Source organism: Paralichthys olivaceus, chromosome 3 (genome assembly GCF_024713975.1).
Source record: "Paralichthys olivaceus isolate ysfri-2021 chromosome 3, ASM2471397v2, whole genome shotgun sequence".
Lineage (NCBI taxonomy): Eukaryota > Metazoa > Chordata > Actinopteri > Pleuronectiformes > Paralichthyidae > Paralichthys > Paralichthys olivaceus.
The window spans coordinates 6,268,124-6,292,589 of record NC_091095.1 but is presented as its reverse complement, the minus strand read 5'-3'; the positions used below and the strand labels follow the sequence as shown (position 1 = coordinate 6,292,589).

The following is a 24,466-nucleotide window of genomic DNA, read 5'->3' as shown; positions in this document are numbered from 1 at the left end:
ATGAAATAAATAAAATGTATTTCCCATTATTGGCACATTGCTCTTCTTATAACTCAATAAATCCTATTCACAATTTATATTCATCATTTTATATATATTTCATTCAATAACCACATGGCAGTATTTGCAGGATATAGTGTAAGGTCAGGTTGAATCATTGTCCTTTTATTAATTGCCTTATTGCTCATTAGTACATTTACTCATTCTATTCTCACTGCCCTTCAACCATGCGTTATGCTGCACAGCTGGTTTAGTCATCCTGAGAAACTAGGAAATAGATAAGAGAATCCGTTCACTCCCTGTGAGACACAAAGCTGTCTTTGTAAGTGTCACAGAACACAATCAACTGTAGGTTAAAGAATATTTTCTCCTTATGCTCGGGGTCAGAAATCTTGATTCACTCTCGGTGTGAGACTCTGTCCTCCTCTAGCTGGAAAGAGATTTTCCTTGCAAATATTTTTTTTTCTTTAATAAAACATGAAAGGCAGGTCTGTTTCATCTGCTTGTTTGTTTCACCTCTTATTTCACGAGGAGAGAATAAGGACCTTTTTAGTGAAAACCTGACAGGTTGTAGATTTCAGGACATGCAGGTGAAAGTTATGATCAAACAAGCTGCTCTGACTGTGGATGTCATTTTGGCAGCTTTAACAAAATGTGCTGTTAACAAGGGAAATAGATCTGACCACGATCCCACTGTAATAACTCTCAAGGACTCGTGTGTCAACACTGGTGTGAAGCTGTGGTGTCCTGAGCATCGGGGGATTAAATGGATTTACTCATTGTGACCAGTGTTATTTCCTCAAACCTCAGATTGAGGATACAAATGTCAGTCAGAAAAAAACTACTGCTGATATCTGATAAAGAAAAGCAACAAGGATTTCAGGTTTTTAATAACATGGAAGAAGTCATGAGAACTGGGGTACAAAACATCCAACTGTATTGTAAATATGATGCATTGAAATTGTATCATACTTTTTTCTGGTACTGAGGTTACTATTGGGCAAGGTTTATCAATTAATTTAATGTTGAAGTACTTTTAAACATCTGTTATAATTTACCCAAAGGTTTGTTTTGGTAAATCACTTTAAAATAACTTTTACTCTTTGTTAAAACCTTTAACTTTGTAGGATGTGTATTTTCAGACAACTAGCAAGAAGCCAAAATATACAAGATTGCATTGTGTGTATTCAGTTATACATGTTCAAAATATTTAAAGAAAACAAAAGTGATCCCGTTACAGAACCCTGAGGGACTCCTTCATAGAAACATACCAGAGATTACACCCCCAACAAAGACAGTCTCCTGTGAGGTTGTTCCGACATCTAGTTTCCTCCAGATTGATTTTGTTACATATCAGTAGAATAGAACTGTTCACTAAACAAAGCACATTCCTCTGATGTTTTGGACAACTCACCAGGGGACACCAGGATATTGTGCATCAGGAATGTCAACATTACGGACTGAAACCTGCAGAGAGACAGCGAGAAGAATGGATGGGGAGATAATAAAAAAGGGGGGAGAAGAGATAAAGAGATAATTAGTTAGAAAATCTACAAAAAGCAAAAGTTTAGTGTGAATAATAATGCTCAATAAACATAAAACACATGTAAATCTGAGCCTAGAGAATATATTTAGGAATAATATTAAACATTTTGAAATCCTGCTGATGCAGGTTAATCATGTGTGATAAGGTCATTGGTTTTATATTATTTGGATGTCATTTTTTTGACATTGTTTATACCCTTTTTAAATCACACACGATTCCTTGGAATTACAACAGCTTCTGCTTAAGGGTTTATCAGTGAAGTACAGTTATTTCTCAATCTGAAGTGATGAAACGGGAGGAGTGCACTTGAATGCTACTGTGAGTAACCTCATGCCAGGACATTGGAACAGTGACAGAGTACAGAGGTAGAACTGGCGGACCAACTGCACATGTAATGACTCATCAAACAAGACATGGGTTCGCAGTTCTCATCAATGGTTTTTCAGCGTTCCGATGCCAGCAGGCTTGTCTGCCGATTCAGGCTTGTTCATCATAATTCAGTGGATCCCAGTCATGAGAAATGGGATCAACTGCTCAGTCCCAAACTACATCAAGTGGGCTAACCTACTCGAATATTAAACTCAAACTCTACTGTCAAAGTTTCATTAATTTGTGTCCCTGAAATCCTTAGACTGTTTAAAACCTTAATCGCGAAAAAAGTCTGCTAACTAACTAAACATATTGCAGCCATGACATAAAACAGATTATTTTCATGCTATAACGTACACGTTTTTTGCATTATAAGAAGATATTTTCATAATGTAACATGTTAAAAAATAGGAATTTATCACTTTTTTTCACTATAGCATGATAAATTTCTATCTAACATGAAGCTCATGTTTGAAAGAAGAAACTTGCAAAGAACAGATAATCTGATATAATTGGATCGATTACACAAATTGTATGATTCCACCTCGTGCCCTGACATGTGGAGATTCTGCTGTTATTAGGCCACGGTGGATGATGCTGTATAAAAAAAAATATCTCATAATGAGAAAAACATCTTATAACAATAAACCTTTCACTTAATAACATGATACTGATCTCTTTTTCTTTTTCTGGTGTGACTAGTGTTCTCTGTAGAAAGAGGGAAACTCCCATCATGATGGAATCGAAGATTACAACAGATTTGTCTATATCCAAAAACTGTAACACTCACATTGTCGAGGTCATAGTGTCAGCATGGCCTTGCTGGGCTTTGGCTGGGGTGAATCTCACTGAGGACAAAGACAGAGACGAGAGGTTAGGGTGCTAATACGTAAGGATTTGTAAAAATGCTCCGAGTTAATGAATTCTCATTTCAACACGACTGCAGACCTGTGTCCTGCTTAGAATAAATAAGAGGAACATGATGCAACTAAATAGAAATTTCGAAAATTCTTGGCGAAGGAAGAACCAGGCTGAATGCATTGGTACATTTTGGAGCAGTGGCATTGAAAAAGCAGCGAATGTTCTCAACCACATCCAATTTAAGAGGCAGATCTCTCAGTGATAAGAGCACCTCCCACTCCCCAGACACAACTCTCCACAGCTGCAGTTCATTCCTGAGGAAAACATGTTGTGCCCCGCAGCACAAGAAAGGAATATAATGACTTCTTTATTTTCTCCAGAGGTCATCATCGCATGACAGAATCATTTCACAACCACCCACAGGTTGCTAACAACATGCTTCTGTATTAGCCTGTTTTTTGTCTTTGCTTAAAATCCAACCTTCCGTTCAGGACATTTCTATGCCTCCGCATCAGGAGCAGACAGTGGCCGTTGTTTTTCCCAGGTTGTCCATCTGTCTGTCCCATTCTATCTCAACAACACTTTGAGGGACTTTATTCAAATTTGGTGACCTCAAAAAACGAATTTGTTGCCTTGTGAACGCGATATCTCTGGAACACTTCCAGGGGTTCTGTTCCAATTTGGTTCGAACGCTCACTAAGACAAACAGATAAAGTGATTTGAATTTGATGGTTGAAAGTTTGACCTGTTGTCAATCAGACTCAAAGATTATGAGTTATTATTAAAAGACTTATTAAATGTCAGTGATCAGAGTTAAAGGTCAAGATGGATTCAGATTATTGTGAACACAATGATGGAGGCATACAGGTGTAGCGCGGTGATTCTAGTTGACCATGAAAGTGGAATACCTTCTTCTCAATTATAAAATATTTCTTCTCTGATTTACACCTTGAGTTTTTTTACTTTTTGAATTTCACCACCTTTCATCATGAAGCTCTCCTCTGCTTGTTTTGCTGCAGAGAGAGAGGCAACAAATTAATACAGTGATAACACCCATTAATTCATTGATATGCAGGACCAGGACAAACACACGGGATGAAGTGAAAAACAGCAGCACAGACGAACAGCAGCATCAGGAACAGGCTGTTCAGTCCAGTGTGTGTGTTTAATAAGCTCATCATTTGCAAACCTATCCGTAAATGTGTAGTAAATCCTCTCAATGTGTATTAGGATCTATCAGTGTGTGCAGTGTGTTTGTATAAGTGTGTATTTTACACATATGATCCACAGGAGATGGTATCAGAGGTCAAATAAACCAAAACAACAGGTATTTCATTAACTAAGGACAAAATAACCCACTGGGCAGCATCTCATGTATTTTCCATGTTCAGCTGGCAGAGAACAGTACACATCTGTCATCACCCTCAGATGTGAAAGTGTGCTGACATGACACGAGTCTCCCCTGAGAGCAGCAATAAGCTGAGACATTCATGTAGCACTGTGATGTTAGAGAGAGAGAGATGACAGAGATTTCCGTTTCTGTATTAACAGGAAGGGAAACTTTAACTTTTGTTCATGAACTGAAAACCTTAACACCTCCAACGTCCAAACTTTGTTTTCCCTCCAAGTTGAATGTTAATATTTAAATGTTCTGTGGTTTGTTGTGTTTTTCACTGTGAACTATTAAAACAAATGAAACACAGAGACCTCATTTGATTCCTCTGGATTTTTTTTTTTCCTTTACTACTTTAAATACTTGGATCCTATTTATGACATAAATTATTTGCACAAGTTTAGCTCCTGTTTAAATAAATGATCAAGTGAAACCATTGAAGGCAAAACATTTCAATATTAGCCTGAGGTTGTGATTAAAGGTTTAGCAGCACGTTCATTTGCATGTTAGACAGATACGCAGCCTCCAACCTGAACACACTGAATGTGGATTAATATCACACTGTCAACATATATTGAAGGATAATGTTCTGAAAAAAGATCAATCAATGAATCTAATATGTGACAACTCAAGCATATTAACATCCAAAGATGCCAAACTGTCAACAACAGCAAAGCCCTGATTTGAAATGCCGCCCACAAATGTCTCATGAAACCAGAGATATTAATAACATCACCTTATAAACCATCTCACATATGGGAGCCCATTTCTGCCTGTGAAATAAAAAATGAATGATGAAAGCTAAGTTAAATTAAAATAATAAAAAATAGTCCAAATATTGTGAGAGAAAGATAAAATTATTAGATAGCGAATTATGAGATAGTCAATATTTTTGACAAACTAACAAATTTCTTTGAGAAACTAAGTCATTACTTTCGAATTACCAAGACATTATTTTGCAATACAACATTATTTTGAGATAGTCAGTTATTATCTTAAGATTGTGGCTCATGATTTTGCGATACCAAGTCATTATTTTGAATACTAAATGATTATTGTGAGTTAATAAGTGATTACCTTTAGTTATTCAGTCATTATTTTGACAAACTAAGATACTGAGATAGCAACTGCAACTACTTTACTTCAAAGTTTAACCGCAGTCGACTTTGGTTTACCAGACACTTCACGTGTTGGTGAAACATGACCACAAAACTCATTTCAAAACAGGTCGTTCATGTATTCATCCACTGATGGTCTTTAGTGTTATGATCTGTATCAGCTCTGGAGATGCAATGATTGTTGGAGAATCAATCAGTCGACTGATGCAACAGTTTACATCATTGGTAATTCATTTTTATGGGAGAATTTGCTGCTGCTCTTTGGATTTTGTACATCATGTGGGCTTGAGGCAGTTGTGATGGTCACGTTACATGTTTGTTTAGAGACAATAATTCATTATTTCTCGAGCAAATAAGCAACTTCATCAGGACTCGTCCTCTCATATTGTAGGTGCAAGTGTGAATTCAGCTCAGCACCAGTTAATTCAACAGAAATGTCCTGAGTTGGCCGACTGGATGTTCTGAGTTCAACTGGGGTGTGAGACCAAACACTGAGATGTGACAAACAGAGTTGTGCAGAGTTGAATGAACTGAAAAAAGGGTTCAAGAGGAAGATGTCCAAACTCATAATATCTTATAGGTGGATTTCAGCCAAAATGGGTCCAAAAGGTCACATTGTTTTACTTTGGGACAGATGCAACAGAAGCCACACATATTACAACATGCGGTTGCAGGAGACGTTATCCCGGAGTTGAGGAAAAACATGGTAATAATAATAATAATAATTATAATAATAATAGTAACTTGCAACATTTTTTTTTGTATAAAACTAGAATTCATCAACACATCTGACAACTGAGATACTGAAACTTTGATTCTCACTGTTTCCAAGCTGCAAACAGGGAAACTCACGGAAACTTTACAACTCATGACTCATTTAAGAATCTGTAGTGTTAGTTTGTCTGAATTCAGCTTCTTCTCTCTTTTGTCTTTTTTGGAAAACATTAGACTGGATCAAGACAAAACTATTTTCCACATGCATGGGAAGCTCTGCCCCCCCCCCACCCCCCCCTCCTCAGAGAGGACTCCACCTCGCCAACTATTCATCCAGGTCTGACTCACTCCCTGTCAGCCAAGAGCCTGCCACCACGCACACAGACGAGCTGGGGCTTGTTTGGCACCTCCACCCCCCACCCCCTCATCATCATCATCATCATCATCTTCATCATCTTCATCAACCACAATAGTAAGAGCTGCAGCTACAGCATATTTCTGACAACTCTTTGGATCATCAGCGTTAGTGCCACATGTGTTGATAAGTTGGTATTTATGGAGACTTTTCCATTTCTGGCAACTTTCCCAAAAGAGAAAATTACACATAGCTTCAGAAAAAAAAAAAAACTTCTATAGATCCTTTTCAAAAGTGAAAATTCCCAAAAATGTGTGAGAAAGAATAAGAAACTAAAGCAGCAAACACTTGTCGGTTTAGTTATGTCATCAAAAAAGTTATTAAAGGTGCCTTTTCCTTTTTTTCACACAGTGAGAGGTGCAACGTGAACAAGAGAAAATTATACACAAGTCCATAAAAACAATAATAATCATAACCATCGTATATAGCACCTGTTTTCTAACTAAGAAGCAAACAACAGGAAGTACTTCAAATAATAAAAGTGCAGGTTTAGTTGTTTCATGAAAAAATAAAAGCCCAGCAGATCTTAATAGAAGTTAATGTAAAGTCGTCATCATTAGAAGAACAGATGTGAGAGATGACAGCTGAAGATGAGCGGACACATCTGGACAGCGGTGTTAAATGAGGTGAAAGGACGCGTCTCGGTCTGACAGATGTGTCTGAGTGGAGGACACGGTGGAGGACACGGACAGACCTCTGAGCTGATCCGAGAATAAAGAGACTGGTTTTCTTACATCGCTCCGGATCGTCTCTGCTGCTTCCACGTGCAGGTTCAGGTTGTTCTCCTTCTGCTCCAAGTCACAGAGTTTGAATATCCTCAGTGAACATCTGTCCCAGGGTCCATGAGTGAGACTGAGGATGTCCCACAGAGAAAGGCTTTCACTCACTCACACACTCACTCACACACACTGCTGCTGTTTCCCTGACGTATGAGCTCAGCCAGTCGAGCCTCCAGGCGTAAAGACGAGAGAGAGAGGGAGGGAGGGAGAGAGAGAGGGAAGGAGAGAGGGGGGGAGGGAGGGAGAGAGAGAGGGAGGGAGGGAGAGGGGGAGGGAGGGAGAGAGAGAGGGAGGGAGGGAGAGAGAGAGGGAATTAGAGAGAGGGGGAGGAGGCTCTGACAGACACAATGGGGGCCAGCCCACTTGTGTTGCGTTCAGGAACACCTCTGAAAATCCTATGATTTATATGACCTTTTTTTTTTTTTTTTTAGCATTTATCATCAGGAGCAAATACAAAAAACAATGTAGCGGTGGGAAGTAACTGAGTGTATTACTCAGTTAGAATATTCGAGTACTAAACTTTGAGTATTTCCAACACGTGGTTCTTTAACTTTGTGTTGCACTGCATTCACTACAACGCTTTATTTATCATACTCTGTTTATTAATTATTCAGCACTATTGCATTAGAATAGAACCCATCATAAGCAGAGCAGAGCTTAACATGACATAACATATTGATAGAAATCATTTTGCTGACATCATGAGTTCTTTACTTGCAGTAGAGTATTATAATAAAAAAATATCAAATCTTGCATTTCATTCTTTTTATTTGTTTATCTATCTTACTTACTTTCTCGTGTTATCTTTTTTATTTATGTTGTATATTTATCAGTATTTTTTGTTTGTGTACCACACATATTTATCACACGGTGGGGTGGTCTCTTGTCTTTTACGTTTTTGAAAACCTGCCATCCATCCATCTCCACTTTGTCTTGTGCAGGGTGTCACAGAGACAAATACAAGAAGACTGAAATTAAAATGTAAATGTTTCTGTTTGGACAAGCATTGCACGAAGTCTTTGCGAGGAACTTTCCCTCATGATTCATGTCTCTCAAGCAGCACAGTTGCTGGAGAGTCAATCTGCAGCTGCACATCTGTTGTGGTTATGATTTCCAATGAGCAACTGACAACAGATTCTTAAATGGTCAAAACAATCTGCATGAGTGTGAGGTTTGCTGTACAGCCTGATAAGGAGACATTTTGGAAAACGTGCTTTCCTGCCAGAATAGTATTAGACCAGGTGATACAGCTTAATGGACCAAAACCCTCCTCGCCTTCCTTTGTATTCTCCTCCCTGATTCTATGGAAATCAACTATCTTCTCCAGAACAACAGTCACAACGCTCGCCTCCCTCCTGTATCCGTGTCAAACCGGAGAATGCACTTGTGTACAGCACAAACAGAGGAGCAAACACTGGAGTGAATCAGGCTCCTGTTGACATTCAACCTTCTCACTTTCCTTTTTCAAAATCAGCTTAAGAAAACTGTTTGCTTTTAGTCCTGGAAAAAAGTCTGCATCTGGATGTGGGAATCCTCGGCCACACCATTAATTCACCATACCTTCCCAAATGCAAACAGACAGTCCACTGAATAATCTGTTATTGGAAAATATGTCTGTATCACCATTAACTCTTAGTATTTCTGCACAGAAGACTGTGCTGTATGGTGAATAGTGAATGATCTCGTTGTCCTGGCTGATGTAGCCTTAAATGTGTGTTATTATATTATTCATAAATCTGAAAAACACCTCCCAACACTTTACATTACTGTGCTGCAGCAGTTATAAATGCAAAGCAGTTTTTAATGCTGTCCTCCCACTTGGTTTCAACACATCCTTCCACTGCTGGTGTTTATACCTTTAGATTACAGATGTGAAGCACAGAGCCAAACATTATTTATGTAGGAAGTACACGGTCTGTGTCACGGTAACAGACGAGACGAGGATAATTACGACGATCGCTCATGTGTACCTGAAGCATATCAGTGTTTTCCACAGGCTTGATAAGTGTTTATGTGTTGACTCTGCAAACAGCATTGAATAAGATATTCTGACAGAATTTCTAATAGATTTCTACTTTCGACAGCCTAAAAAGAAAACAACCAAAGATAAATGAAAAGGAAATCTTTGACAATGTGCTGTGCAAATAAACGTAATTAACGCGACAAAAATCTTTACACTTTACAAATGCTTGTTCACCACTTATCCTCCAGGTTGTTGCAGCTCTTTCCTCTCTCATCGATGTACGTTTCCTCTCTGTCTGGGTTTGATTGTGGTGTCCACAAATGACCACATGTGTGACAAATAAGAAGACAAGAAGAACTGTAATCACAACAATAAATCCCTGGGTGTCTGACAGATGAGAGGAGCGTCCCTCTGCAGCTTCATGAGCTGTTGTCATATACACAGGTGTTTGTGGCTGTGTATACTGGTTGGTCTGTGGGTGGGAATCCTAATTAAGTTGGGGTGTCAATTTAAAAAGTGCTTTTTTATATCACATAATGAGTTTTTTGTCGTAGGATTGACGTACGTTCTGTTTTTTGTGTTTTAGTCTGTCTGTAGGTGTGAATCCTAATCAAGCTGAGGTGACAGTTAACGATTCCACACATTTGATTCAAACAATGGATACCAGCAGGACGGCTTTCCAAAGGGCACAGTGTGTGTGTGTGTGTGTGTGTGTGTGTGTGTGTGTGTGTGTGTGTGTGTGTGTGTGTGTGTGTGTGTGTGTGTGTGTGTGTGTGTGGGTGTGTGTGTGTGTGTGGGTGGGTGGGTGTGTGTGTGTGGTTTTGTATTTCGTAATTATTGTTTTGTAGAAACATCGGTGTCGTTATGTCAGGAAATCTTCCTTGCAGGATGAATCATGAGTTAAATGTTTGTCTTAGGATCAGTTTTAAAAACAATAATTAAGCTTGAGTTGGGTAACACAGTAAGTCAACATGTGGCTTGTCAGTACAAATTCTCTTGTGTATTTTTCAGTCACTATTTATTTTATTGATACACTGCAGAAATGTCCCAAAACCATACGACGTGATTATTCTGTAAAATATGTATTGTGTTCAATTGGAAAAAGATAACGTGTATAACTGAAACCTCCTTAACTGGGTTAACTCATTTGCAGGTTATTCATATTACTCTTGCACAAAAAAGTCATTATAAAAGCAGGGAAAACACTGCACAGGTAGCCAGACATGATTTACATATTTACATTCATCCTCATGGGAAATTATTAGTAGCTACAAATACTGTGATGTTATTGGATTATTTCTGTGCAATAAGAAATAAACTTTAAATTAAAATTCATCCAATCTGTGTATCCTTCTGACGATGACAGGAAACTGGAGTATCTAGAAGAAAGCCAGGCTCACCAAGTTCCCTCAGACACAGCTGGGTGGTACATGTGGCATCAGTGCTAATCACAGAGTCATTACACTGCTGGTGTAACCGTCCAGAGAATTGTTGCGATAAAGTGGCCTCACACGTGTCGTAGTGGAGGTTTAGATTGGTGCATTATGTCTCACAATGTTGTGAGACAGCTCCTGCAGCAGCTATCAAACTTTATGACGTCAAAATAATGCGTCATTGTGTCAGTGCATAAATTGTCCTGCGTATAGGGGGAGGACATTCACTTGCAAATGAATTTCCTTCATGTGCGTCACGATGGAGGCACATCACTTCTGTTTTACAGCCTACAGATCGTTACGGATTAGAATTTGATTCATTATTATCAGCCACCTGGCATCGCTCTCTGTTAACTGCACTGGGTGTCAAGGATCAGCAGCATCTAGACACGTCCCCTGATTTATGCTTCATATTCTCATTTTTTAATTACGACTGCAGAGCTCATTCTAAACCTGCCTGTTTGCTCAGCTTGCGGTGATGCTGGTTCTTTCTGAAACTGTAAAATGACATGTGCCAAGTGTGAAGCCGACAAGATGAACGGCTCTCAAGATATGCGAGCCACACACAAACAAGATTTGTAGAATATGTCGATTTTTAGATTTGATTCATGTTTTTGATCATCTACTGAAAATATCCAGTGTCTGATTAATGTCTTTCTTTTCATTCAAAAGAGATAAATATTGAAGTTTCTAAATCTTTTGTGATTTTATTTCTTTGCATTGTACTTTTTGCGGTAATTGTATTTAAATTTCTTGACATAATGCCCTTTCTTTGGAACTCTTTTTGGAGGTGGAAAACATGCAGACACATCTTACTCATTATTACACTCAACATTACTCATAAAAACATCGTACTTTAAAAAATTAATGAATACGCTGTGTTCTCTAAAGCCGTCATTTCCTACCTCTGGAAATATTTCTTACTCTGCACAACATCATGTGATACAAACATGAGATTCACAGTCTGGTATAGTAAAGGAAATGAGGTTAGAAATGAAGCACAGGGAGGGAAACACGCTGTGGCAGCAGCCGCACCTACACGCATTTAAAATGAAGACATGACATCATTCCCTCCAATGACATCATCCCTACCAGTGTGCAGGGATGACATCATCCTCTTGGTGTGTGATCATGTTTTTATGATCCAAAAAAAAGAAATAGATCAATGTAATCCCACCTGATGTTAAACCTGTGAGGAAATCTTCAAAACATCTATTCATTTATTTACTTTTACCTGATTATAACCATTATTATCACTGTTATTTTTTATATTTGAGATCTTACACAAACTAGAAATGTCAGAAATCATGTGTCAGCTCTGTTTTTTTCTGTCTCTCCATCCTGACTCTTTCCTCCCTGTCTCACTCACCTGTTTCATATTCCCTCATCACCCAGCACTCACTCCTTCACTCAGATCGCCTGTTTCCATTCTCGGCCCACAGTAAATATATCAGACGTCTTTTCTGAGTCAAGCTCCAGATTGTTGCCTCGCTTATGTCTTGTGTGTTGTTGCTGTCCTGAAACCGGTTATATTACTGAACCTGTGATCTGTGGAACTCATTATCAGCATCTCAACTTAACTGATCCACCCGTGTCTGTGTTCAAGGGTCATTTCCATGCATAAAGTGGAACAGCAACAACTTGAGGTTGCTAATGCAGTATGGCTGTAAATAATGAACTGAACCAATGAGTGCAAGCTGTTAAGCTTAAAGATGTTTCAGTTTTAATTTAATCAAACACCCATTCGTCGTTTTGTGCTTGTTTCCTTCATTAAGTTCGTTAAGTTCTACTGGAGCCTAAAGTCAAATTTAGTATTATGCTATAATTTGACAAAGTTGTAAAGCTGTGTTTGTTTATTTTACTACACTACTGGCCTGGTGATAAAGGAATGGACAACAGCATAACATGCATAAGCTGTAGCATGAATGATACATGCCACCACATTCATAGTCAAAGCTAATTCACAATGCAGATTCCTAAATGAGCCAAGTAATGTACAAAAACTCCAAATTAAAATGCATACAAGAGAAAAGCAATTAACAATTGTTCAAAAATGGCAGGCACTGGATTATTAATGGATACCAATTTATTTTTATAATTGTGACGTGACAACTGGAGTAAAAAAATAAAAACACATGTATGTGTGTGTGTGTCAGTGTGTTTGACACTTAAACTCAACTCTTGGTTATAGATTAAGTGAATATCACTCGTGTGGCTTTTCATTTCCTGCACAATAACACAGTATAACGGTCCTCTCTCTGCAGGAGCAGTGTTTTGGCTTTGTCATCATGACATCAGCTCATCATTGGGTTCAGCAGAGCTCTAATATCACTGCTGCAGTATGAGTCAAGTGTTTTTACACTGTACCAACATTGTGAATCTTTATGGCCCCCATGCCCTGCAGAGAGAAGCAGCACATGATCGCCTCACACAGGGAAGCCGCTCATGAATAATTAATCTGATTCTGCTGCTCCAGAAAAAAGAAAATCCCCAGCGGAGGGGTTGCATACCAAGGAGATGATGTCATGCTTGTAAACTGGCTGGGATGATGTCACGATACAGAATGATGTCATCTTTTCCCCATTTCAGCTGCAATGTGATTCTCCTGTTTCACATGCAGATTACATTTCTCGGATCGATCTGATTTCACATAATCAGCCATGAATATCATGTCTGGTTCTTTTTCTTTTTTTTGCTGTGAAAGACAGGAAGTGAAGTGGGAGCTGAGGGCAGATAAAGGGCCATTGTTACAGAGGCGTTACCTCATAAGCCATTGGCACTGGTTTTAGTTATTCTCTTAAAGGAGCGCTGCAGAGATTTACTGCTGCATTTCCACAAAGGTGCAGGACTTCAGCATAAGGTGGAGACATCCTGACGTTCCCTTCCTTTAATGCGACTCACTGGCGTCTTAATAAGAGACGCTCCACTCACATTGTCATGGCCGTATGTAGCCTTAGAGAGGACCCCCTCGATGTAAATATTAAGTATTCAAATATAAAGGGTCTTTTCTGGGGTAAAGAAAACTACAATTCACACAATTTAGATGAAACGAACTAGTGAAAACATCATGAGGATTATTCTACATTAAATATCTGCCAATAGTTCTTTTTCACCTTAATCACACACTGGACCTTTAAGTCCTCTATATTCTTATTAATGGGAATATCTATTTAAATATGATGCAATAAATCATTACAAGCAGCTCTATCTGACAAACATTTTTTCATTCATCAGGGCCAGAGTTTAGCACATACCCACTGTTAAGATTGTTCTGTTGCCTGATAAGGTGAAAGTAGGTCATCCTGCTCAAGCTTACTGACCCTTTGGAAAACTGGAAGAGGCCAGAGAGAAGAAAATGGCAGAGGTAAGTGTTCACAGGATAAGTAGAGAAACAGTGAAGTAGTAGTTTGGACCTCTAGGTGGCCAACAAGGAAATGTGAATGTTTGTTTTTTGGACATTTTGAAACTTCCATTCGAGGATTCAATACCAAAAAGAAAATTTCTGAATATAAAAGTAACTTCACAAAAGATATGAAACTCTTTGTCATGACCATGAAGTATCTCAAAACTTTCTTCCTTTAATTTGTGAGGTCTGCTGAATTTGTTGTGACGGATGAGACACTGAGCCCACAGGAAGTCTGACAGCTTTTCAAGTTCAGTCATTGTTATCCTGTAGAAACTTTTAGACCACATTTTCAGTATGTGTCTCTCAGTGCCTCATTTTTTTTAAACTTCAAACATGCAAAATAGACTTTTGTTTCCTGTTTCTGATTTTAAGCATCTGGTTTTTCTCTTTCTGTTCCCGTTTAATGGTCATTTTGTATCACACAGTTCAGTTTCATGTTTGTTGACGGCCTATGGACTGGACATCCCTATTTCTATTGGCGTTCTGCCCAGGGTCACACTATAAATATCCTTGTTACTGAGAAATTCAGCTGTAACAGCCAGTGTTCAGACTGAGTCCTGTCGAGCAAAGGAAAACATGGAAGTGGACCAATCTAACATCTCTGCCCTTTCTCAAAACCTTCCCTATGTCACCTTTTTGTTTTTTAACAGTACATAATCGCTGAGTCAGAGTAGATGCTTGTTTATGTCATCATCATGTATCATGTGGTTTAAGCATGATGTGTTTACCAGAGAACAGCTTTGTCACATGTCCACATTAGAAGCTACGTCTGCAGAAATACATGCTGACCCTGCGCTTGTCATGAGTTCTGCTCGACGGGGCCAATATCTAGACTATAACGGTTGGAGCCGTCAGCCAGAGAATAATAAATCCAGCAGACTTCTGCCTATCTGATAACTGACTGAGGATAATGATCCAAAGAGACTAAAGCAGGGTTTCGTAAGATTTAATGAAATTACATTTAACAAAATTATGTGAAGAAGGCACAAGCTGGACACAAATAACAGTTATGTAACCACGTCAGAGAATGAGGTGGAGGTGGTAAAGTCGAAGCAGTTGAGTCACAGCCAACACAACTGAGTGAGATTCACTTATTCAACATTTTTAGGGAAAAACTATTTTTTTAGTTGCTTTTTTGTGGACACTTGTCATCAACATGGGAGATGAAGTAGTTTGGTTGCAAATCACGAAGTTCATAACATTAAATTTAAAAGTTAAAACCTACACGAGTACATGTTTTTGTCAAAATTTCAACAAAGCTTCTAACTTCTAACAAAACCACAAAATATCACCAGCATTCACCATTTCGGTGTCTTTTTCATCGTGAGAAGATATGTTGCAAACATGTTTTCTCTGTTGCCGATTGCACTTATTCTCATGAGGCATTGTAGTATTTTTCCACTTTTCGGTGGAAAAACAGAATTGCACATGAGATGCGGCACCTGCCAACATCACGTCCTGTGAGAGAAGAGACAGATGTAGAACAGGTCCAAGAAGTAGCAGATGAAAAGAATGAGCAAACTTTAAATGTGAGAGAGAGAGAAAGAGAGAGAGAAGGAGAGAGTGCACAAAAACAGGTCTTGCAGGAGTTAATGGCTCTTATTAGTGACAATAACATCTGTCTCATACACTTGTCTGGAAAACACAGAGTGCTGTGCTGTTGGGGGGTGTTGCTTTCACAACAACTCGCATTAATGCCAGATGTGAGGAGGTAACATCTGGCGGAGACAGCAGTGAGGCCTAAAGACAAGTCTTTAAGGTTTGTGGGGTTCTTCTCAGCATTAGAGACCAAAGCACAGAGCCCGAGGGATGAGACGAGCATTTCTTCTTCATCTCCTAGCACCCTACGTCTTTCTCCCTGTGTCTTACGCACTCACTGACACGAACGCACATCAGCAAACAACCTGCAGCAGGGTGTGCACGATGATGTGATGAAATGACAGCACCCTATTGACTGCATGCTTGTTCTCTGCCCTGCAATAACCACATCATCAGAGGACGATGATGGTGGTGGAGTCACTCATAAAACCACAATCACTGCCTCTCGCTGGGATTCAGTCTCCACCTCGTTTCTACACAAACACATACATTCAATCGTCATTTATTCCTCACCAAGCTGAACATGTGCACCCACACCACAGCCTCTCCTCTCACTTTCTCCTTTGAGAGACATGTAAGATAATAAGAGAGTATTTCTTCCCTGGCAGAAAACAAATATGGAGAGAATTAGAGAGGAAAGCTGAAAGAGAGAAATTGCTGAGGTGTCCCAGTGCTGAGCTTGTGCGTCATCAAATTTCATTAAACAAATCTCAGTGAGCCATCTCCTCATGTAGCCGGCACAGCAAAGTGAGGAGGAGGTTGGAGTATGGCTGTCGTTGTTAATACTGCTGTCACTGTGACTCCTTTAAAAAACGAATGGGGCTTAAAAGAAACTCAGCAAATTGAATTGATGAAATTGTTCCTTCCCGCTGCTGTTGATTAACCATGCTGTATTCAAATTGTGTTTTTTATTTCAGGGAACTATCAAAGTAAATTTTTTCGTGTCCTGCTCTTAGATGACCAGTAAAATCCCTAAGGACACTTATTTTTTTCCCAGCATTGTAGTAATAATATCACAAGCTATTGCCTAAATGAAAACGAAAGTTATGGTTTTTCATATCTTGCAGATTAAATATAGTAAAGAAGCTTCTCCTTGTCCTCCTACTCTACAAAGAAGAAGCAAAAAAATCCAGATGATCTATTATATTTAAACAGGAGTTTACAAAGCAGTGCAGGTCTTTTATTCCTAATAATAGTTGAGACTCCACAACCAGCAACTTGTCTCTGGACATGATGCAATGATTTTTTTAATCTCCCGCTCTTGCTAAAGCTGTTAGCATTAGTCAAGCAGCAGGTAATAACATCCAGCCACATCTCTCTTTGAGTCATACCCCGTTCTCCACCTTAATGTCTCACAGCTTCCTCTCGGCAGAATCAGTTTGGCACCTTGAGACGTAAAGATGCTGTTATTTCTCTAAATGAAAGCTCTGTGGTTTGTGTAGGGTTTTTTTTTTTTCAGAATTAAAATACTCCATCGCCTCTTTCTGACTTAAACTCCCCCGGCTGGGGCCTTGGTGAGAACAGACATTTTTTTAGAGAGATGATTTCAGAGGGAAAACAGTTTTAATTGTTTGTTTTGAAGCCATGAAAATTATTGACCGTATTGTTTACGTTTGTCAAATTAAGCTGTCTGCTTCCTACAGCTTGTCTTGGGAATAAGAGTCTGAGTTTCAACTTTTTAAAAGAAAAACTTTGATTGTTAAAGAAACACACAGGTGCAGTCTTCAAGCACAGTCCTTCAAGCTCAATGAGCATAAAGGTTTTGTTCCAAGCCTCTGATTCAATCAACCACAAGAACCGTCAGATCTTCCATGTGTGACAGTTCTACAGCATCCTACACCCTCTGATGACACATAAACCTCTGGGGCAGTGGCCTTCCGGAATAAACAGTGGATTTATGGCCAAGACTCCATCTTCTGTTTTCCTGCACTAAACACAAACTGATCCAGACGACATCTCTATCTATTTCTATCTATTTTATTGATAGCCGATGCATTTTGGTCGAAGCGTTCCGCCTCTTTCACAAAACGTGTAGTGTTTACCTGCGGGCAACCAAAGCCTGCTCAAAGTTGATAAACTTGAAACGGAAACCAGAATTCCTCCAGCATTAAACTCTTGTCCCTTGGCTACAGATTGTGAACATTCACATGCAGAATCCATTTGTAGAGATTGGTTTGAGGGTAATAAGGGTGGTGTGGTTCATGTAAGGTTCTAAGGGCATTGAACTGTTGGGTTTCTCTATAAATTGTAAGTTATTTTTTGAGATTTGGTGCTAAAAATGGAACTGAATTGAATACAATTCCATTTTAGTTAATTCATTTTTTGCCATCGATTTTTGTGACGCATTTTGTAACCGTGGTTAAATCAGTGCTATACAAATAAAGTTATTATATCCGGTCAGCATGCTGTGTTCACATGGGTCCTCTGGCTTCCTCCCAGAGCTCATCTACTTTGCCTGTTGGTGCAAATGTGGGAAACTGTCAAATGTCCAGGATGTATCCAGCATGTCTCCTGGGATTGGCTCCATTACAACCCTCAAAGGATGAGCATTGTAGCTCATAGATGGAGGTTCTTCTTTAAGTTAAGGTCCTTTGCCATAATGGTTACATCAATAAACATAGATTTACAACTATAGAACAATAGCTGCTACGATTCTGAAGAAACAATGATGACTATTGGCTGAAACAGGAAATCAACATCAGTCTCTCCTGTTAAGTTCAACGTTTTTCATCTACCCTGCCTTAATTCTTTACTCCTTCATGATATGACCACGCGAGGCTTTTAATTCTTGCTTAAAACACTGATGTCTCAACACAACATCTATTCCAAATAAAACCGGTTTTCATAAGAAGCTTCTTGCACAAATGACCTATGAGTCATCATTTTAAAAAGCGAAATGTTTGCAATTAATTCATGTTAGAGTTCTTCATCCATCCAGCTTTCTCATCACATTAATGTAGACTGACATTTACAGACCCAGCACGTGATTAAATCCTGTGTACGCCTGTCAGTGTTTGTAGCAAACAACCTTAATGGGAAGCGAGTGTGAATTAGGGAAACTGGAACAGTAAGAGAGGGCTTGTATGTGAATAATAAATATAGAGCGAAACATAAAGAGGACAGTTATAATGACAGGAAATGGAAGAAGTGGAACAGAATCAACACTGAATGACAGAATATGAAAAATGTCATTTTACTTTAGTCCATGAAGTAGATATTTTTCCAATAAGCCTGCAAGTCTTCCTGGAAAATTCTGACGCAACATAAAAATATGTGAGGCAGAGTAGTTTCATCCATGTTTTGGTCATGATGTGCCGCTCAGCCATGAGGATGTTGTTGATAGAAGTTGGTGATGCACCAGCCGGCAGACAGTGAATCTGGCACACTGAAACAAAACTTTCAACGTGCATTGTTACGATATCGACAGTGCATGAAGATGAGCAATGTTCGATTTCCCGCCGTGTTGCCTGGGTCGAGATATACCTACAGTTATTAGGTCACAGACCTTCTTTTTGTGCACAGTCAGATTGAAGGGGGCAGCAGAACTACAGCAGAAGTGAAGCAACAGGTCGTGAGGATAGCAGAGCAGAGCTGCCTCATATACTGGGGACAAATGCCGGTGCCCACCTTTATACTGCAAAGAGACACAAGTTTTATCAGAAGGCCGTCCTCCCTGCAGTAAATGCTTCCTGTAAGAATAGTATAGAACCGTATAAAATTCAGCTGCTGTGCACGTCTCTGTAAAACCCTGAAACCTCAGTCGTCGTGACTTCAGATGAGATGGTGCTAATCTGGGTTATGGGCACTCAGTCCAAGGACATGATTTTAAATATGCAAATGTGGCTGTCCGGGTTTTTATTCATCCATTCACTAGTAGCCCAGTGCATGCTGGGATAAAATCCAGCTATGAATAGCAAAATGCACGTATAGAAAAATGGATGGACTCACCTATTGATAAAAAATATTTTTCAAATCAGGATTTCGAACAAAGAAGTTTATGACTCAGCATTTGATTTTAAGTGCAGACAGCTTTTAGCCTTGTTTCTACCTACTCTGCCTTAATTGATTCAAGTTGCCATTCTTATTTTCCCATTACATTTTACTCATTTTTTTTATTTGAATTGTTCATTTGATTTTGAAATGTTGTATCTCAATGTCTGTTTGTTCCACATTTATATATTTATTATTTTACTTGTATTTCATTATTTTCCTTATAATATTATAGGAGTTAAGTTATTACTTATTTACTTTTACACCCACTCATGAAACAGCATTTGTGAGCTGGATGCCTGTTTGTCTGGTGTGTGGTGTGAATGACTATAAATTAAATCTAAAATCCTGAATCTTAACTGTAATGAAAAAGGGAATATTCTCTGGGAAGACAATTGCTTATAAACTCAAAAGGATTATTTTTCCTGTGGTCAATTCAAAATGACATATTTTCAAATTTCCACAAATAGTAGGATTAGGAAACAGCGTTGCTGTTTTAGTTCTCAATATAAATACAAATTTGTTGGAAAATTTTCATTTCTTTTGCCGTAAAACATAAAAAAATTCACCTGAGAGAAACTGGATAAGAAGAATCACAATACTTTCATATCTATCAAACATGAGAGCAACTGGAACAACAGGGTTAAAAAAAATCACTTACACGTTTGGCTCCTGTGCAAATTCAGCCCTCGAGGTCCGAGTGAGCAAACAGCACAGAAACCTCCTTGTCGCCGTGGAGACCACGTTGACCATAGTCTCACCTTTTGCACGGCTAGTTTAAATAAACCAAATGGTCGGATGGGCGGTTAAATGCCACCTGTTAAACGACCACGGCTGTTATCTCTGACATAAGATTGAAAAACAGGCTCCTCTGCCTCTGACAATCTACGACTCGCCTGTGGATCGAAACCACTCTGATCGGATTTTGCCCCGAGGCTCATCTGAAATGTGTCTGTGGCCGAAACACCGGATCTCAGCTTTTTGCGTTTTAGTGAAACCTCGGACACCAGGCTGAATACAAGAGCTGTTTTCTAGTTTTTTACTTAGTTTCTACTATTTCCCCTGTTTCTTATCTCATGCTAAACTAAATGCATATTGACTCCAGCTTCAGTACCAACATCCCAAAATGTTTCTTTACACATTATATTTAAGGCTTAAAAAGACCTCTTGCTCTCTATGAAAACATGTCATGGCCTCCACTGTACTGACTCACCAAAATTTTAAGGAAAAATAAAATTGAATATGTGATGGTTTAGTATAACAAAGAGTTTGTGATGGTAAATTAGAGGAAGCGAGGCAGAAAAGGAGAATGGAGAGACATAGAAGGAGGAATAAGGAGGAAGAGGAAGGGAGAAGCAGCAAGAGAAGGAAGAAGAGGAAGATGAGAAATGGAGACTGAAGAAGAATACATGGCCAACACTAGAATGAGTCCAGTAGCCCTGGATTTAATCAATCAGAAAACTAGAATAACACCCAGTCGAGCACATACCTTCATCAAGGCCTGACAGTCACCTTAAAATCAGTCAGGCTGCACCACTTTTCAAATGCTCATAGAAATCAGTCCAGAAATATTAAAGTCAAGATCCATTTACTGGGAAACTGATGAAAGTGTCGATCGCAGCGTTACAGAAAGTGAAATGAATTCCTGGTTCTTCCGTGACCCACATCTCATGCTTCCACAAAGTTTCCTGGAAATCTGTTCAGTTGTTTTTGTATAATCTTGCTTACAAACAAACAAACAAACACAGATGTGTGTGTGACTTCTGTGAAATGTAGTCATCTTTAGAAAACACACTCACCAGCTGACAAACTCAAGCAGTTCTCGAAATAAAAAGTAAAGTTCCAGCCGCTGCCGTCAACGTTTGTATCTACAGACGGGGACCTGACATGCTGACGTCCCACAGACAAACAGCTTTATGTGGAGCCGCGTGTCTCTGGGCATGAGGAGCTATTTCTGATTCCCGGTGTCAGAATACACACTGGACTCACAACATGGTGCACAGGCCAGGGACTGCATGCATGTTTGTAGACTGCTAACGTGTGTATCTACAGGAGGTGCGTGCGTGTGTGTGTGTGTGTGTGTAGATGGCAGCAGGGTTAGATACAAACCACCTCTATTTGTGTGTGTGCATGTATCATGAGTGGTAGTGTTTATTTGTAGCGGTGGGCAAAAAAGGGATTTTTTACAGAGCCTTAGAGAAAACAAGAGCTCAGTGACGAGCCAACCTTCTGTCAGAGGTCGCCTCAGATTTTCCTCTGTGGTTAAGGTACAAAGGGGTTTTCTGTGTGTGTGTGTGTGTGTGTGTGTGTGTGTGATATCTGATCCCATAATTCCTATGACGCACTCTTGCCAACAGATTCCTTTTGGTTACAATGTTGCACCATTCCCTGAACAACAGGGATCCAGACCAGGTCCCAACAAACTCTGGGATACGAACTCACTACATCAGCGAGATGAGGGAGAAAATAAAACTCTATAACATGATGTTATCTTGTTTCAAATGCAAAAACAAACCATGTTTGTTTGGAGCATTTCAGTCCATTTTTACTACAAGGCTTTTCCCTCGAGGGTCACAGGGGGGAACTCACAGATGACACTGGGCGAGATGCGGTGTACAACCACGACAGGTCTCCAGCGTATCACACGAGACAAACGTCCGTTCACCCTCACATTCACACTAATGGTCAAAGTCTCCAATGAACGTAAACCCAATGTTCATGTCCTTGAAATGTCTGAGGAAGCTGGAGAAAACACAGGGAGACCCTGACCTTCTAGCTGGGTTTGTTGGTTGGTCAGTAGGATTAGATAAAAACTATAGAACAATTTTTTATTAAACTTGTGGAAGGGATGGGACATGAACCAAAAAAGCCAACAATCGACAATTCATTTTGGTGCAGATTAAGACAAAGGGGTGGATCCAGGAATTATTTTTCCACTTTCTTTAATGTTGTGAAATGTTTATATTTTCACAAAATTCCTAGAAAATAATCGATGGATTTTTATGGGAAAAAAAACCGACCTATTAAGAGGAGTGATATCTGAGTATTTGCAATTTCGTGCAGCTTGATTAAAGTAAAGGGTTGCAGTTTGATACATAAACCAAAGATTAAACTTCCATCATCCCGACCAGTGAGTCACCAGCTGCAGCTGCACCTGCAAAGGAGGTGATAATCCGATCGATCCCAAAGAGGCAGCAAAGAATAGCTTCAATAAGAATATAGCAACAACCCCTCAACAACAGCCATCCTATTATAAAATCAGCTTTTAAATGCCTGTAAATGTTATTATTCTGGTGCCATTATTAGTTTCCATCACAGCTGCAGTTCACACGTGGATGCAAAGCAGCAAGGCCAGAGGGGGGGAGGCTACTATTTTTAACCTGCCAGTAAGAAAACAAGTGTGCTGTCCACAGCAGAGTGGGGAAGTTGACCTGCATGGCACTGACAGAAGAACCGTCTGAAATCTTCAATCTTACATCACAACAACTTGACCCTTCTGACATTTGAGCTTGTATTTTAATGCAAAAGCAAATGGACATTTGAACATATTTCCACTGAGGGGGTCGTGTTTTAATCTCTGTTTATTTGTGGGTTAGTTGGTTTGTCAGGATTATGCAAAAACGACCTAGTATCGGCTCTGCTGAGTTCTGTTCTGGTTAGTTTGTGACAACAATAAAATGAAATTTCCTATCTTCAGTGTTTTTTTTAAAAGCAAAAAAAAAAAGTCTAGATAAACAATTTCCTTCTTTTAACACCAAGTATCTGTTATTGTAGAGGAAGATAAAGTTCAATGACTTGTTCTCCTCTGTCAGAGCAGCAATAGAGCGAGGAATGTGAACAGATAATATTGAAGCGAAATCAAATTTTCTGGTTCTGCTTCCTGTGTGAAATATGCACAAATGTGCAAAACACACCCACACACACTCAACAGCCTTTTTTTCATTATTACTTCACAAGCTTTTGGACAAGTAGTGAAATGTTCAGAAGATTCATGAGCAGGAAGTCAGAGCTGTCAATGATGAGGTGTATTGTGTAGAAATATTCACAATAAATCTACAGTATAAGTGGATGATTTTGCACAAAAAGAGCTGCAGAAATGAAAACTTTTTTTTTTTCATAAAACCACGATAATGAAACAATTCGTCTCCGGTAGAATAAGAGACATAGAATGCATCTCTTCACTTTATGTAAATTCAAACCATAGCTCTCTAAAAATCCATTAATATTCCCTAAAACCACATTGACCCTCGGCATCTTCTCTGATATGTGCCTCTTTTCACTTAATCCACATGTTCCCCCTTCACTCACAAATAAAGATCCTTGAGAATGTAATGAGTGCATGAGCACTGACATCTCTGAGTCTCTAATGGCTGCATTTCGATGGTGGTTCTGCATGTCAGTGATTAGCAGAGAGCACAGGTCACGGACGAAAACATCCGGCCATCGGCTCCTCTCTGAACTCGCCTGTCTCATTATAACCATGATTATGATTATATTTGGCAACAGTAATCAGAAGAAGTGGATTTTACACTGTTCTCCAACTTTGGTGCTTGTAAACATTACTTTGACCTTTTTGTTCGTTTTTTTGCAGAACTAATTATCTCCTCAATTATGGGAGGGGATCGCTGGGAAATTTCGCTATAAAAATCTAATGCCCCTGATTTTAATTCCAGCTCCACCAGCTTGCTCTGTCACTGTCGCCCGATGAATCCAGGCTATAGATAATCCATAGCCCGGGAAGGATCCAACAGTTGGGGCCTTTATTTCTCTGGCATTTGTCGGCCGCACTTGAAGGAGCCTTCGAAATGTCACAGCCTGACGAGCGGCTGTGATGCAATCGGTCTTCAGGTGCAGCCTCGGAAGGATGCAACCCCCTGAAC

The 24,466-nt window shown here is 39.3% G+C and overlaps 1 protein-coding gene across 7 annotated transcripts in view; it reads right to left on the bottom strand.

Annotated features, from left to right (window-relative positions):
- Window positions 1-21,515, bottom strand: part of lepr (leptin receptor) — a 38,395-nt gene extending 16,880 nt beyond the window's left edge. For 2 of the 7 annotated variants that reach the window (XR_011240583.1, XM_069521648.1), the window contains exons 1-3: window positions 7,151-7,478; window positions 2,706-2,763; window positions 1,415-1,467 (exon numbers count right to left, since the gene is read on the bottom strand). Coding sequence is in view for 6 of the 7 variants with exons in the window: in XM_069521648.1 (XP_069377749.1) it covers window positions 1,415-1,467; window positions 2,706-2,719 (67 nt within the window). In the remaining variant the exon portion in view is untranslated. Of the gene's footprint in view, window positions 1-1,414; window positions 1,468-2,705; window positions 2,764-7,150; window positions 7,479-13,845; window positions 13,923-21,385 lie in introns of those variants that run through there. The other 5 variants (XM_069521649.1, XM_069521651.1, XM_069521652.1 and 2 more) reach the window with 4 other exon arrangements.
- Window positions 21,516-24,466: the final 2,951 nt, after the last annotated feature.